The sequence below is a fragment of the Aspergillus sydowii genome (assembly GCF_001890705.1).
Source record: "Aspergillus sydowii CBS 593.65 unplaced genomic scaffold ASPSYscaffold_5, whole genome shotgun sequence".
In the NCBI taxonomy this organism is placed as follows: Eukaryota; Fungi; Ascomycota; class Eurotiomycetes; order Eurotiales; family Aspergillaceae; genus Aspergillus; species Aspergillus sydowii.
The window spans coordinates 1,907,568-1,920,088 of NW_024467863.1; the positions used below are offsets into that span (position 1 = coordinate 1,907,568).

The 12,521-nt window shown below is 51.4% G+C and overlaps 8 protein-coding genes across 8 annotated transcripts; 3 read left to right on the forward strand and 5 right to left on the reverse strand.

Moving 5' to 3' along the window:
• Window positions 1-17: 17 nt before the first annotated feature.
• On the reverse strand, window positions 18-770 carry ASPSYDRAFT_151191 (uncharacterized protein; the record flags this gene model as incomplete). Its single annotated transcript, XM_040842079.1, has 1 exon — window positions 18-770. One exon carries the CDS (start codon window positions 768-770, stop codon window positions 18-20), a length of 753 nt encoding a protein of 250 aa, XP_040702926.1.
• Window positions 771-1,273: 503 nt separating this feature from the next.
• On the forward strand, window positions 1,274-1,816 carry ASPSYDRAFT_151193 (putative arsenate reductase (Arc2); the record flags this gene model as incomplete). Its single annotated transcript, XM_040842080.1, has 2 exons — window positions 1,274-1,547; window positions 1,635-1,816. 2 exons carry the CDS (start codon window positions 1,274-1,276, stop codon window positions 1,814-1,816), a joined length of 456 nt encoding a protein of 151 aa, XP_040702927.1.
• Window positions 1,817-1,981: 165 nt separating this feature from the next.
• Window positions 1,982-3,912, reverse strand: ASPSYDRAFT_1000566 (serine/threonine-protein kinase RIO1). Its single transcript, XM_040839708.1, has one exon. It carries the CDS (start codon window positions 3,822-3,824, stop codon window positions 2,148-2,150), a length of 1,677 nt encoding a protein of 558 aa, XP_040702928.1. The 5' UTR covers window positions 3,825-3,912; the 3' UTR covers window positions 1,982-2,147.
• A 298-nt stretch (window positions 3,913-4,210) lies between these two features.
• On the forward strand, window positions 4,211-8,028 carry ASPSYDRAFT_58286 (chromosome segregation protein SMC; the record flags this gene model as incomplete). Its single annotated transcript, XM_040849506.1, has 5 exons — window positions 4,211-4,248; window positions 4,318-4,477; window positions 4,526-5,736; window positions 5,781-7,684; window positions 7,736-8,028. The coding sequence occupies 5 exons, from the start codon at window positions 4,211-4,213 to the stop codon at window positions 8,026-8,028; spliced, it is 3,606 nt and encodes a 1,201-aa protein (XP_040702929.1).
• Window positions 8,029-8,279: 251 nt separating this feature from the next.
• Window positions 8,280-9,045, reverse strand: ASPSYDRAFT_89841 (GIG1 family protein; the record flags this gene model as incomplete). The annotated part of the gene is made up of 2 exons (XM_040852232.1): window positions 8,280-8,788; window positions 8,928-9,045. 2 exons carry the CDS (start codon window positions 9,043-9,045, stop codon window positions 8,280-8,282), a joined length of 627 nt encoding a protein of 208 aa, XP_040702930.1.
• Window positions 9,046-9,120: 75 nt separating this feature from the next.
• On the reverse strand, window positions 9,121-9,740 carry ASPSYDRAFT_45538 (uncharacterized protein). Its single transcript, XM_040847065.1, has one exon. The coding sequence runs from the start codon at window positions 9,614-9,616 to the stop codon at window positions 9,302-9,304; it is 315 nt and encodes a 104-aa protein (XP_040702931.1). The 5' UTR covers window positions 9,617-9,740; the 3' UTR covers window positions 9,121-9,301.
• ASPSYDRAFT_58288 (cytochrome b5 reductase family protein) lies at window positions 9,667-10,733 on the forward strand (the record flags this gene model as incomplete). The annotated part of the gene is made up of 3 exons (XM_040849507.1): window positions 9,667-9,841; window positions 9,898-10,523; window positions 10,584-10,733. The coding sequence occupies 3 exons, from the start codon at window positions 9,667-9,669 to the stop codon at window positions 10,731-10,733; spliced, it is 951 nt and encodes a 316-aa protein (XP_040702932.1).
• A 264-nt stretch (window positions 10,734-10,997) lies between these two features.
• Window positions 10,998-12,104, reverse strand: ASPSYDRAFT_151063 (phosphatidylinositol phosphate kinase family protein; the record flags this gene model as incomplete). The annotated part of the gene is made up of 2 exons (XM_040842067.1): window positions 10,998-11,768; window positions 11,841-12,104. The coding sequence occupies 2 exons, from the start codon at window positions 12,102-12,104 to the stop codon at window positions 10,998-11,000; spliced, it is 1,035 nt and encodes a 344-aa protein (XP_040702933.1).
• Between the last annotated feature and the right edge of the window lie 417 nt (window positions 12,105-12,521).

Sequence of the window (12,521 nt, forward strand, 5' to 3'; positions counted from 1 at the left end):
CAGACAAATTTGCCTCTCTAATATCGGATTTGTTTCCAAGTCTTCTCAACATCGCCAGTATCATCATAGATCTCCCTCCAATCTAATCTCGACCATCTCTCCGGCTTCTCAAGCGCATCCACAAAATGTCTCATCGCCAGCACCATCTGCGCTGCCCACCTATCTGGACTCACAGCACCACACCCCGTCGCCATCGGCGTGATAAGTATAGTCTCAATCCGACTACCAGCATCACCGCCCGCCCCAGCCCTCCGATTCCACCCTTCAATCGCACAAAGCAAACTCCAGATACACTGGTACACAACCTCCCGATCCCAAACCACATCCTCCGGCGTCCTCATCGTCGGACAGATCGCTACCCATTCACACCCCCATTCGTTCTGACCAATTAACTCTTCGGGAAAGCACACAAGCTCGCACGCACCCGGGGGCAGAAACCCTCTATACTTCTCGTAGAGCACATCCTGGACCGCATGGGTGAGAGTATCGTAGTGGTGATGCGGCAGGCAGAAAGCTCGCGAGATAGCGTCGTCGAATGCGCCGTCTAGTCGACCGTATGAGTTTGCGGGGGAGACGACGAGGTCGAATTTTGTGCTGGCGGGGACAGCGGCCAGGCGGCAGTTGTGGATTTCTATAGATGGGAATTCGGTGGGTTTGTTTGGGTGGTATGAGGGCCAGTGGGTCTGTATGGCGTTGCTGAAGGCTGTTATAAATCTGGACTCCATGCAGAGGAGGTGCAGCTTGGGGATGTTTTGGATGTTTGAGGTCATTTTGGTGGTATTTGTATAGGCGGCTGTCATATATATTTAATGACGTAGCGGGATGCAAAATATATCTAACAGTGGTAGGTCTGCTAGTGATGTCCAAGGGGAGTCTGTATAAATACCCAGAAATGAATGATATTTGGTGCTAGGCAGCATAGAAAGGAGCACTGGGCGAAGCGTGTTGCCTTGGGGCTGAAAGTTAATAATGGGGCCGTTGAGTCAGAATATAGTATTGACTAGTTTAGGTACGAGGGGTTTGATCTCGAGATCGAAGTATTCAAACACCCAAGAAGATAAACTGGGCTACCAGTAATACCCATCGGTATTCGATGACTGCTAGTAGTTGCAGGGTGGGTTAATATGCTGCTTTGTACCTGGAGACTGCCCCTCTCGAACCAATGACAACCCCGCAATGACACCTCAACCTCGGAACGCTCCAACGTCTATAAATTCAACACAACCATCCAACATCTCATATCTCAATTAAAGCATCCCCGCGCCCTTCCAACATGACAGAACCGCCCCCCTGGCACGCCTCCTTCCCAAACCCCCGCACCCCAGATCCCTCAGCTCTTCCCCGCGCAACCCTCCTCCAATGGCTCCAACAGGGCACGAAAACCCCCGGATCTGATTTCCTGCTCGTCGACCTCCGCAGGACAGATCTCGAGGGAGGTACGATAAGGGGTTCGTTGAATCTTCCCGCGCAGAGCCTTTATCCGACCTTGTCCACGCTGTACAACCTTGTGCGCGCGGCGGGGGTGACAGATGTCGTTTTCTATTGTGGTATATTTCCTCTTTTCTCTCCTACCTTACTCTGTCGGGTATTTAGTCTACTTCCAATGGCAGAGGCTGATCCTGGTGTCATTGTAGGGTCCTGTGGTGGTCGTGGCACTCGCGCCGCTGGGTGGTTTGCGGATTATCTTGCCGACCAGGGCGCGGAGAGTGAGGTGAAAAGTTGGAAATTGGAGGGCGGAATCAAGGGGTGGGTTAATGAGGGAGGAGAGTATACGGGTTTGATGGACGGGTTTGATGGAGCTGTTTGGGCGAAGTAGCCAGGTAGCCACTACACTACGTAATATATGTCATTGCTGGTATATGGAAGATAGAAGAATATACTAGACATTTATAGTTCTAGAGCCGAGACTCGCGAGTATCTAACATACCGAGGAGGCGGCCTCGACGGAAGGAGTTGAGGGCATTGCTACCCTCGTCCGGAAGGCATGCGCCGGATGGGTGAACCAGACTGACTACTTATCGTAGCTGTTGCGGTTCAGTTGTTTGGAAGTGCAGAATGACACTTCAAGGCATTGAGTAACTCGCTTGCGAAGCAAGTCGATGCAAATATGTACAATTTGCGGGTTGAATACGCCAATGTTGGATTGTTCACTTGCGCTTTCTGGAGGAGGACGAGACCAAGCGCTTCTTCATATTCTTTGGCATCTTGTTAGCTCTCTTTTCGCGCTTCTCTTCCTTGACCTTGTTCTTATGCTCCTTCTTGGAGTCTTTATCCTCGAATCGCTTCCCCCGGGGAGCCTTCTTTTCGAAGGGATCCTTGTCTTCGTCGTCCTCTGAGTCAGAGTCACCAACTGAGACGCCTCCGCTTACATCCGAACCCGAGTCGTCTTCATTCTCCGCGCCTGCGGGTTGTTTCTCGCGGGCAAGAAGACCTCGGTATACGAGGTCGTCACCTTCACCAGCTTGAACCTTTTCCGCGTCACGTTCGAAATCATAAACTTGCTCCAAGGTCTGAGGGATATACTGTTGACGGAAGACGGCAGTATCAACTTCATCGCCTGCCTCAGTTTCAATAGTAAAAAGCTTCTCCACAGCCTCGTTCAGCTCTTCCGATACCGTAGCTGGGCCGGTAGGAGAAATGATGAACTCGAAGACAATTCGCTCAGCAAGGGTTTCAACGCCCTTTCGACGGAAAAAATCGCCAACATTCTTGATGTCCATGCGCAGGAATTCAAAACTCCGCGGGTGGTCGTGCTCCACACTCTGACTGACATCGATGACGTAAAGTTTATTGTTGTGGTAAAGGGTGTTGTACTCGCTAAGATCTGCGTGTACTAGGTGACAAGTCTGATACATTACACGCATGTAGCCTAGCATGTCAATGTAGAGCTCACGCCACCTGGTTTCGGGATCAGGAATACTGAACTCAACATCCTTCAGCCGCGGCGCGGCTATACCCTTGGAGTTTCCGACGAAGCCCATAACCAGGACGTGGAGCCGCAGATTGATCGGCTCAGGACAAGGGATGCCAGCGGCGTATATTCGTCGCAGGTTGCGCATTTCCTTTTCGGCCCACATTTTAACCATTGCTCGGTTGTTGCTCTTGTTGTAACCCTGACGGAATCTGTATTCTCCGGTGACATACTTGTCTCTGTCCTTGAAGACCAAAATGCTTGTCTTGTATACTTTGATCGCACGGTGTAGCGGGGCGGCATCGAAATCCTCTGGTTGTAGCATCGCGTGATATACGTTGGCCTCTTTACCAGTTGAGAGACATCCGTGGATCTCCGAAACGACATTGCGGTTGATCATCTGCAGAAGGATCATGCGGGTCCGAGGATCTAATACCTGCTCTGAGGTAGCTCTGTCGGCCTTATCGGCGCCACGCTCCCCACGCACAGCCAACCCAGACTGCATATCATCGAGCTTGATCTTTCCAGCATGACGGGTCAACGACTTGATCTCATCGTCGACGGATGCATAAGTATTGACAGTAGGCTTCTGCGTGTTCGTCTTCGGGTATGTCCACTTGGGAGCGTTGGGGTCGGCGGCGAGTTCGTTTACTTTGCGTTGACGATTGTAGGCTTTTGTGAGATCCGCCGGATTTGATGAATTGAAATCGGCCTCGTCTAGCTCCTCCTCGAAAATATCGTCATAATAGTCTTCGTCTTCGTCGTTACCTTCGTCGTTCGGCGTCAGGTCTTGCCCCGCCATAGCGGGGACTGTGCCATCAGGGTTCGCGTACCCTTTGTTAGGGACATAGGTGTGGGAAGGTGTTAAGCCGTCAGCAGGGGACGCAGTGTCGGTGGTTGGATTTGAAGCCATGACGGCGAACGAATGTGATGACCTTCTAAATCGAAACTTGCAGAAGGTATCAAGTGTGTTCCGCAGAAATTCGGGTAGAAAAAAAGTGCCTTTATCTGATCTAAATTTCCCTGATTGGACAAAATGCGTGTGGATCGATCTGTGCTGGCCGCCCGGCAGAAACCCCGCTGGCGGAAGAGAAACGCGTTGGTGCGCGTTCTGTTGAGGCTATCGGTATCGGCGCATCGAGGCCACCAACACTTGGTCCGACGACTGGATCCTAGCGCTTCTTTGCAACAATCACCTTGCAATATACGGACAGGGAACCGGATTTTGTTTCAGGCGGTTTCGTCCGCGTGATGCTGTAGACGCCGCGACTTCTTGAGTTTTCGCGTGTGTCGGTCAAGATGTATGTCAAGCAGATTATTATCCAGGGCTTTAAGAGGTGAGTCGTTCTATGCGCGTCAAATAACAGTTGATGGACTGGAGCTAATACGCGTTTGTCACTATCTAGTTACAAGGACCAAACGGTCATTGAGCCCTTCTCGCCCAAGCACAATGTCATCGTTGGCCGCAATGGATCAGGGAAGAGTAACTTTTTCGCGGCCATCCGGTTCGTCCTCAGTGATGCCTACACTCACCTAGGCAGAGAAGAGCGACAGGCCCTATTGCACGTATGTATACTGATTTACAGTGGCGGAGTAAATGCTTACAGCAAGTAGGAAGGTTCGGGTTCCGCTGTCATGTCGGCGTACGTTGAGATCATTTTTGATAACTCCGATGACCGATTCCCGACGGGGAGGCCAGAAGTCGTTCTTCGCCGAACTATTGGTCTGAAGAAAGACGAATACACCCTCGACCGGAAAAATGCGACGAAATCTGACGTGATGAACCTCCTCGAGTCGGCCGGCTTTTCACGATCGAACCCCTACTATATCGTGCCACAAGGTCGAGTTACAGCTCTGACCAACATGAAGGATTCTGAACGGTTGAACCTGTTGAAAGAAGTCGCCGGAACTCAAGTTTATGAGGCGCGTCGTGCAGAGTCACTGAAGATTATGCACGAGACCAACAGCAAGCGGGAGAAAATCGATGAGCTGTTGGAGTTTATCAATGAACGACTCGCAGAGCTCGAGGAGGAGAAGGACGAACTAAGGAATTTCCAAGATAAGGATAAGGAGCGCAGGTGTTTGGAATACACAATATACTCTCGCGAACAGCAAGAAATCTCGAGCTTCCTCGACAGCCTGGAAGAGCAACGTCAAACTGGTGTTGAGGACACGGACGTCAACCGTGATCGTTTCATCCAAGGGGAGAAGGAGATGGCGCAGGTTGACGCAGAGATTGCCGAGTGCAAACAGCAGATCGAGTTTCTGAAAGTTGACAAAGCACAGCTGGAAGATGAGCGACGTGACGCTTCGAAGGCGCTTGCTCAAGTAGAGTTACAAGCCAAGTCACTCTCGGATAACCAGGCGGCTGCCCAAGCGCTGAAATCGCGCCACGACGAAGATTTAAAGACAGTCCAAGCCGCCATTCAGGAACGCCAGTCAGAGCTACAGGAACTCACGCCCCGTTTCAACGCAGCAAAGGATCAGGAAGATGATGCCAAGGCCAAACTCACTGAGGCAGAAACGATCCGCCAAAGACTATATGCGAAGCAAGGCAGAAATTCACGCTTTAAGAACAAGTCTGAGAGAGACAAGTGGCTTCAGGCAGAGATTAAGAACAACTACACTTCTATATCTAGCGTGCAGGCAGTATTGTCGCAGACGCAGGAAGACATCAAAGAGCTCGAGAATGAAATTGCGCTTCTTGAGCCGGAACAGGAACGGCTGCGCCAGCAGATCGACGGTAGGGGCGACACCATTCAGTCGGTAGAGCAGCAGGTGCAAAGTGCCAAAGACGAAAGAGACCGGTTGATGGACCAGCGAAAGTGTGTCACCAAATTATCATATGCACTTCCAAATTGCTGACTAGTTATAGGGAACTGTGGCGAGAAGAGGCGAAGCTAGACTCCATTCTATCGAATGCATCAAATGAGGTTGACCGCGCGGACCGCAATCTTTCACACATGATGGATCACAACACAAGCCGCGGTATTGCTGCAGTTCGCAGAATCAAGCGGCAGCACAACCTAGAAGGTGTCTATGGGACACTTGCCGAGCTCTTCGACGTGAATGACCGATACCGTACAGCTGTTGAAGTGACGGCCGGTCAGAGCTTGTTCCACTATGTTGTTGACACAGATGATACTGCTACCAAAGTTCTCGAAATTCTCCAACAAGAAAAAGGGGGTCGAGTCACGTTTATGCCTCTCAACCGGTTAAGAAACAAGCCGCTCAATATGCCCAAGGCTAGCGACACAATTCCGATGATCGAGAAGTTGCAATATGACCGTGCGTACGACAAGGCTTTCCAACATGTCTTTGGCAAAACAATCATTTGCCCCAATCTTCAAGTTGCAGCACAGTATGCCCGGAGCCATGGCGTCAACGCAATCACGCCCGAGGGAGATCGTTCTGATAAGCGAGGTGCTCTTACTGGTGGTTTCCACGATACGCGGTCATCTCGCCTAGACGCGGTGAAGAACCTCGGAAAATGGAGGGACGAGTACGAAACGAAGAAGAACCGCGGAACTGAAATTCGCAAAGAGCTTGAACAACTAGATCAACTCATCACTAGAGCCGTAGGTGAGCTGCAAAAGCTGGAACAACAAAGGCACCAGGTACAGAACAGCAGCGGGCCCCTACGGCAAGAGCTGAGGAGCAAGCGTGATCTCCTTCAGAAGCAGAACGACAATTTGGATGCCAAGCGACGAGCTCTTCGCAACATTGAGACGAATCTTGCCTCCCTGAAAGACCAAGTAGATGCCTTTGAGGGCGAACTTTCCTCGGCGTTCCAGAAGGCACTGAGCGACGAAGAAGAAACACGTTTGGAATCTTTGAACTCCGAGGTTCAGGAGTATCGTCGACAGTATCAAGAACTCTCCAGTCAACGTAGCGAGTTAGAGGGGCGGAAGTCTGTTCTGGAGTCCGAGCTGCGGGAGAACTTGAACCCTCGCCTTGACCAGCTTGTTGGCCAGGATGCAGACTTGGCTGATGAGGATGGCACAGGGAACATCAAAGAAACTCAGCGTGAGCAGAAGCGCCTCATGAAGGCCTTGGATAAGCTTGGTGAAAGGCTTGCTCAGGTTGACGAGTCCATCGAGCAAGCAAACACACGCGTGGCGGAACTCAGCCAGCGCAATGCCGACTCCCGACGGGACCTTGAGGAACTTGCCAAGTCGATTGAGAAGCATCAACGTCGCATGGAGAAGAGTATGCAAAAGAAAGCAGCCTTGACGAAGCAGGCGGCTGAGTGTGCAGCCAACATCCGTGACCTCGGTGTCCTTCCGGATGAAGCTTTCACCAAGTACAAGAACACGGATTCCAACACGGTGGTTAAGAAGCTGCATAAAGCCAACGAGGCGTTGAAGAAATACTCGCATGTCAACAAGAAAGCTTTCGAGCAGTACAACAACTTCACCAAGCAGCGAGAGACACTGACAAGTCGACGTGAAGAGCTTGAAGCGTCTCAAAAATCAATTGATGATTTGATCCAGGTGCTGGACCAACGGAAGGATGAGGCCATTGAGAGAACCTTTAAGCAGGTGTCTCGCGAATTTGCCACCATTTTCGAGAAGCTCGTCCCTGCAGGCCGCGGGCGTTTGATTATCCAGCGCAAAACAGACCGTGCCCAGCGACAAGATGACGAACTCGAATCTGATGATGAGGATGCGAAGCAAAGTGTAGAGAATTATGTTGGAGTTGGGATCAGCGTTAGTTTCAATAGCAAGCATGACGACCAGCAACGTATCCAGCAACTTAGTGGAGGACAGAAGAGTAAGTCCCCCTCGTCATATGTTATTTGACTCAGTTTCTGACAAGGTACAGGTCTTTGCGCACTTGCGTTGGTATTCGCTATTCAAGCCTGTGACCCTGCGCCATTCTATCTCTTTGACGAGATCGACGCCAATCTGGATGCCCAATACCGAACTGCCGTTGCAGCGATGCTTAAAGCCATTTCAGACTCCACGAATGGACAGTTTATCTGTACGACCTTCCGTCCAGAGATGTTGCATGTGGCCGAAAAGTGCTACGGTGTGAGTTTCCGACAGAAGGCCAGTACTATTGACGTCGTGTCGAGAGAGGAGGCGCTCAAGTTTGTTGATGAGCAGAAGTCATAGATGTAGGTTGGCTGGTGACTGCTGACTGAGATGACTGGTAATGATTAGTTTCGTTCTATGGGAAGGCTATTCGGAGCTTGATATCTATTTATTTATCGATTTCACTTTTTCCGTGATTTATCTTCGTACTTTACTCAGGTTCAGGATTCCCAATACTAGCACGTTTGAGGCATTCCAAATCTTCTCTATACTCCGAATTGATTGAGCCCAGGTCTAGGTAGTAATTTAGTCTACTCTATACTCCAGCCCAATTATTCGCCCGTCCACTCATGCAAGTACCGATCAGGAACATCTCTGAACAGCACATGAACATGCTCCAACCCTCTCACACTCTGGAGGGCGGTGTGGTTCTTAAACCACAAGACATGCGACTTCGGATCCTGAAACCCGTCCTTCGCAAGCCTGTCCACAAAAGTGCGCTGCACAAAATTCTCAATCAGCGCGTGGCTCTCGCTCGTAATCACTCCTCTTTCATCCTGCACAGGGATGGGAGTCCGCGACCAGACGACAATATGCGCGATCCCCTTCGCCAGCCCGTACGGCCAGTCGTTGCGGAGAATCTTGTAGTCTGCGGGGTCGGCAAAGGGGATCGGGTTTTTGAAATCCGGCGCGGTCCCATCCGTCGGTAACTGCCACCCTAGGCGCCGCTGGCAGATGTAGTTGGTGATCGTGCCATACTGGGCCTTAGTTTCTTTGGACCATTGGAGGTATCGGATCAGATCGGAGGGTTTCCGCTTGAGAATGCCGAGATCGCCTCGTGCTGTGCGGGGGTTAGTTGTGCTTGTTGGGTTGGATGAGTCGGAGAACAGATTGGGACTGGGGTTGGAGTTGGAGTTGAGGGGGAGGGGATGAGAGGAGGGGAACAGGCGGAGGAGGAGAGAAAGACAAGATATTCATACCGATGATATCCTGCAGGTCTTTCCAGTCGTGGTAGATGAATTCCTCGTCTGTTTGGGCGAGGACCGCGCGGTCTACGTCTGTGAGGTGGAAGGCCGGCGGCTCTTCCTCAACGGTCATGGTGGATGTGAGGAGGTTTGGACCCGGAACTTTTGTTCAAGATAGGCAAGCCGCGGTCTGGCTCAGGATGCAGTGCGGAATTTACCCTTGATAAGACAACAGGGGGAGTTGCAAATGCGATGCAAATGGGGATGTGGTGATTCTCTCCCCTCTGCGGGGACTGTCAAAGGAGTCACAAAAAGCACGGTGGTCCTGCCCTGCAGTCAGCATTGCTGGATCCAATTCCGCATCCAACACGGTTTCTACTGTATTATTTTCATTTGAGAATTTCTGCTATTCTAGACCGAGCCATATCTATAAGCTTGAATACAGAACTTACTCCTAGTGCCCATCTGAAGATCGAAGAGTGTTGAGTGGAGGCGTAATTACCGTCACAATACCCGGCCACCAAGGCGAATCCCCCGACTGCAGACCGACCGGGCCACAGCTCCTTAAGCTTGGATTTCTGCCATTCCGCCCGCTCCATCCACTTCTCTTCGTTTTCTCTTCGTTTTCTCTTCGTTTTCGCTATTTGCTTTCCTTTCTCTTCTTGCGTACTGGGGCTACTGGAGGATTCACAAATCGTCAACATGAGGTATTCTCACTCTTTCTGCTCCACAGCCCACAATTGATAGCTGACCGATGTCGGATGCACATAGTGCCTTTTCTGCGGAGAACATCACTGCGGTCTTCATTCCCTCCGCTCTTCTCGTGGTTGGAACATTCTTCGTCAAGAATGAGTGGACGCCCTATGCAGTCGCTGCAGCTGCCATTTTCACTGGTTTCAAGCTGCTGGCGTCCGGCGGCGGCGCTCCCAGTAAGTGCAGCAATCGCGGAATATCACATGCGCATATGGGCTGACATGCTCTGCAGAAGCGAGAAAGGTCCTGAACCCTACGGAGTTCCAAGACTACCTCCTGAAGGAGAAGAACGAGATCTCCCACAACGTGACCATCTACCGCTTCGCCCTGCCCCGTCCCACCGACATTCTCGGTCTGCCCATCGGCCAGCACATCTCTCTCGCCGCCACCATTGAGGGCCAGCCCAAGGAGGTTGTGCGCTCCTACACTCCCATCTCCTCCGACAATGAAGCCGGCTACTTCGACCTCCTCGTCAAGGCTTACCCCCAGGGTAACATCTCCAAGTACTTGACCTCCCTGGAGGTTGGCCAGACCATGAAGGTGCGCGGCCCCAAGGGTGCCATGGTCTACACCCCCAACATGTGCCGCCACATCGGTATGATCGCTGGAGGTACCGGTATTACCCCCATGCTCCAGATTATCAAGGCCATTATACGCAACCGTCCCCGCAACGGCGGAAACGACACCACCCAGGTGGACCTGATCTTCGCCAACGTCAACCCCGATGACATCCTGCTCAAGGAGGAGCTGGAGACGCTCATTGCCGAGGACGATGGTTTCCGCGTCTACTACGTTCTCAACAACCCTCCCGAGGGATGGACTGGCGGTATCGGTTTCGTTACCCCTGACATGATCAAGGTGAGTTTCATTTGCTTTGCGTGCTGAACGGTTGCAGCGGCTAACGAGCGACACTTATAGGAACGTCTTCCTGCTCCCGCTTCTGATATCAAGATTCTTCTCTGCGGTCCTCCTCCTATGGTTAGCGCCATGAAGAAGGCTACCGAGTCTCTCGGCTACACCAAGGCCCGCCCCGTCAGCAAGCTCGAGGACCAAGTCTTCTGCTTCTAAGCGAAACGACAATGTATGCTCAATCCGCATAAATCAGACTGAACTATTTTTGGGACGCGATATCCACTAGGCGTGGGAGCGACTAGATACAGTACAACGACATCCGTGATGCGTTCATTAGACGACCCGTTCCAAAATTTACAAAATATAACGATGTTGTTATGTTAATTCCAGGAAATTGACAGATTAAGGTGGTTCAAAATATATTCCAAGTGTTCATATAGACTGTTTCACAACGAAAGGTTGATAACAAATTCACCCGTATCATTGCTCTGATGGCTGCACGTGCACTTCCATCATCTCGTCCACCATAGTGAGGAACTTCTCCCGATACTCATCGGCCGTAGTGGTGATGCTCATGGGACCCTGCCGCCCGATAACATTAAACGCCTCCACCGCACCCGTCATCGCCTGCGCATGCAGCTTATGCTTAGCCCAAAAGAAATCCAACACAACAGCGCGATACTTCCAAATCCCATCCGCCGAAGTCACACCAACACGCCACTGCGTCTTGCGCCCCAAACTCCCAGGCTTGAGTGACGCCGGAAACCGCACCAGGAATAAGGAATAGTCCACGATATTCGCCGACGCAAGGAACGCAGTGTCTGTCTCCAACGTCCGCTTCACAGCCTCGTAGTTCTTCCGGCTAAGCCGCACTTTGTCCTCGAATTTATCAGCTAGTCGCTCCAGCGTGTCTTCGCTCACCAGCGGGTCGGGCACGAGATCGCGCTCTGGGTAGAAGTAGTTGATTGGTTTGAGGTCGTAGGTTTCCCATTTCTCGCCATCTGGCTGTTCTTCTTTCCCATAGAGCATATTGTCCATGATGATGTGGTGCGCCGGTGATGTGCGCAAAATACTACCGATCGAAGTGTATGGTGCATAGATGTAGTCTGTTATCCAGACGAGGAGGGATTCAGGGTGGTTGCGCATGTATTGGTAGTAAGGCTCGAGGAGGTCTTTACGGAAGAACGAGTGCTCGAAATGTCTGGGGACGCTCTTAACGAGGAAAGCTGAGTTGGAGGTTCGGAAGAAGGTCTGTTCTGTACTGTTAGATTTGCTCTTACCATGATAATTGACTGCGATCAACTGGGAGAAGAATGTACGGACCGAGCCGGAGAAGCCTAGATCACCCATGGAAACCAGAGAAGACTTTCCATCTTTTTTGAAGCAAGATATATACTCTTCTTCGCTGAGACGCCATACTTCCGTGTGCAGCTTCTGGAAAAGCTCCTTTTCGTAGCGGATGAGGATGAGGTAGTAGATGTGGAAGAAGGCGATGATGCGCTGGATCAGCGAAATGCGCGCGGTTCCCCGACGGGTTAAAGCGCGTATGATCGAGCGTGATATTGCCTTTTGGCGGCGGTTAGCCATTATTGATCATGGGCGTTGAGAGTGCCATATTGGAAATTGAGGATTACATGTTCCGTATAGTCCGGCTGGTTGCAAAACAGGCCTGGAGCGTTGACGTCACAGAGAGGTTATATCTACAATATCGCCCGTTTTGGAAGAGATCAGGGTTAGGGCTTGGAAGTCACTGACACTCTTCTCTGCTCACCGCCCGGGGGCCGCCCGACAGGGCAGCAGAACTGCCGGTTTGAGTCATTGGAAGAGAAAAAAAGTTCCCCCTCTTGCAGTTGATAGGAGCTCAAGGAATCCCCCTCTATGGGTCGCAGTCTGGTTAGCGGAGCTCAACGATTTTCCACCACCCTCTACAGGAGCGTCCTATCCTGTCCTCCACGGAATAAGTCTGCCTCACTGCGAAATTGCCCTTACTCCTTTCGCCATTTT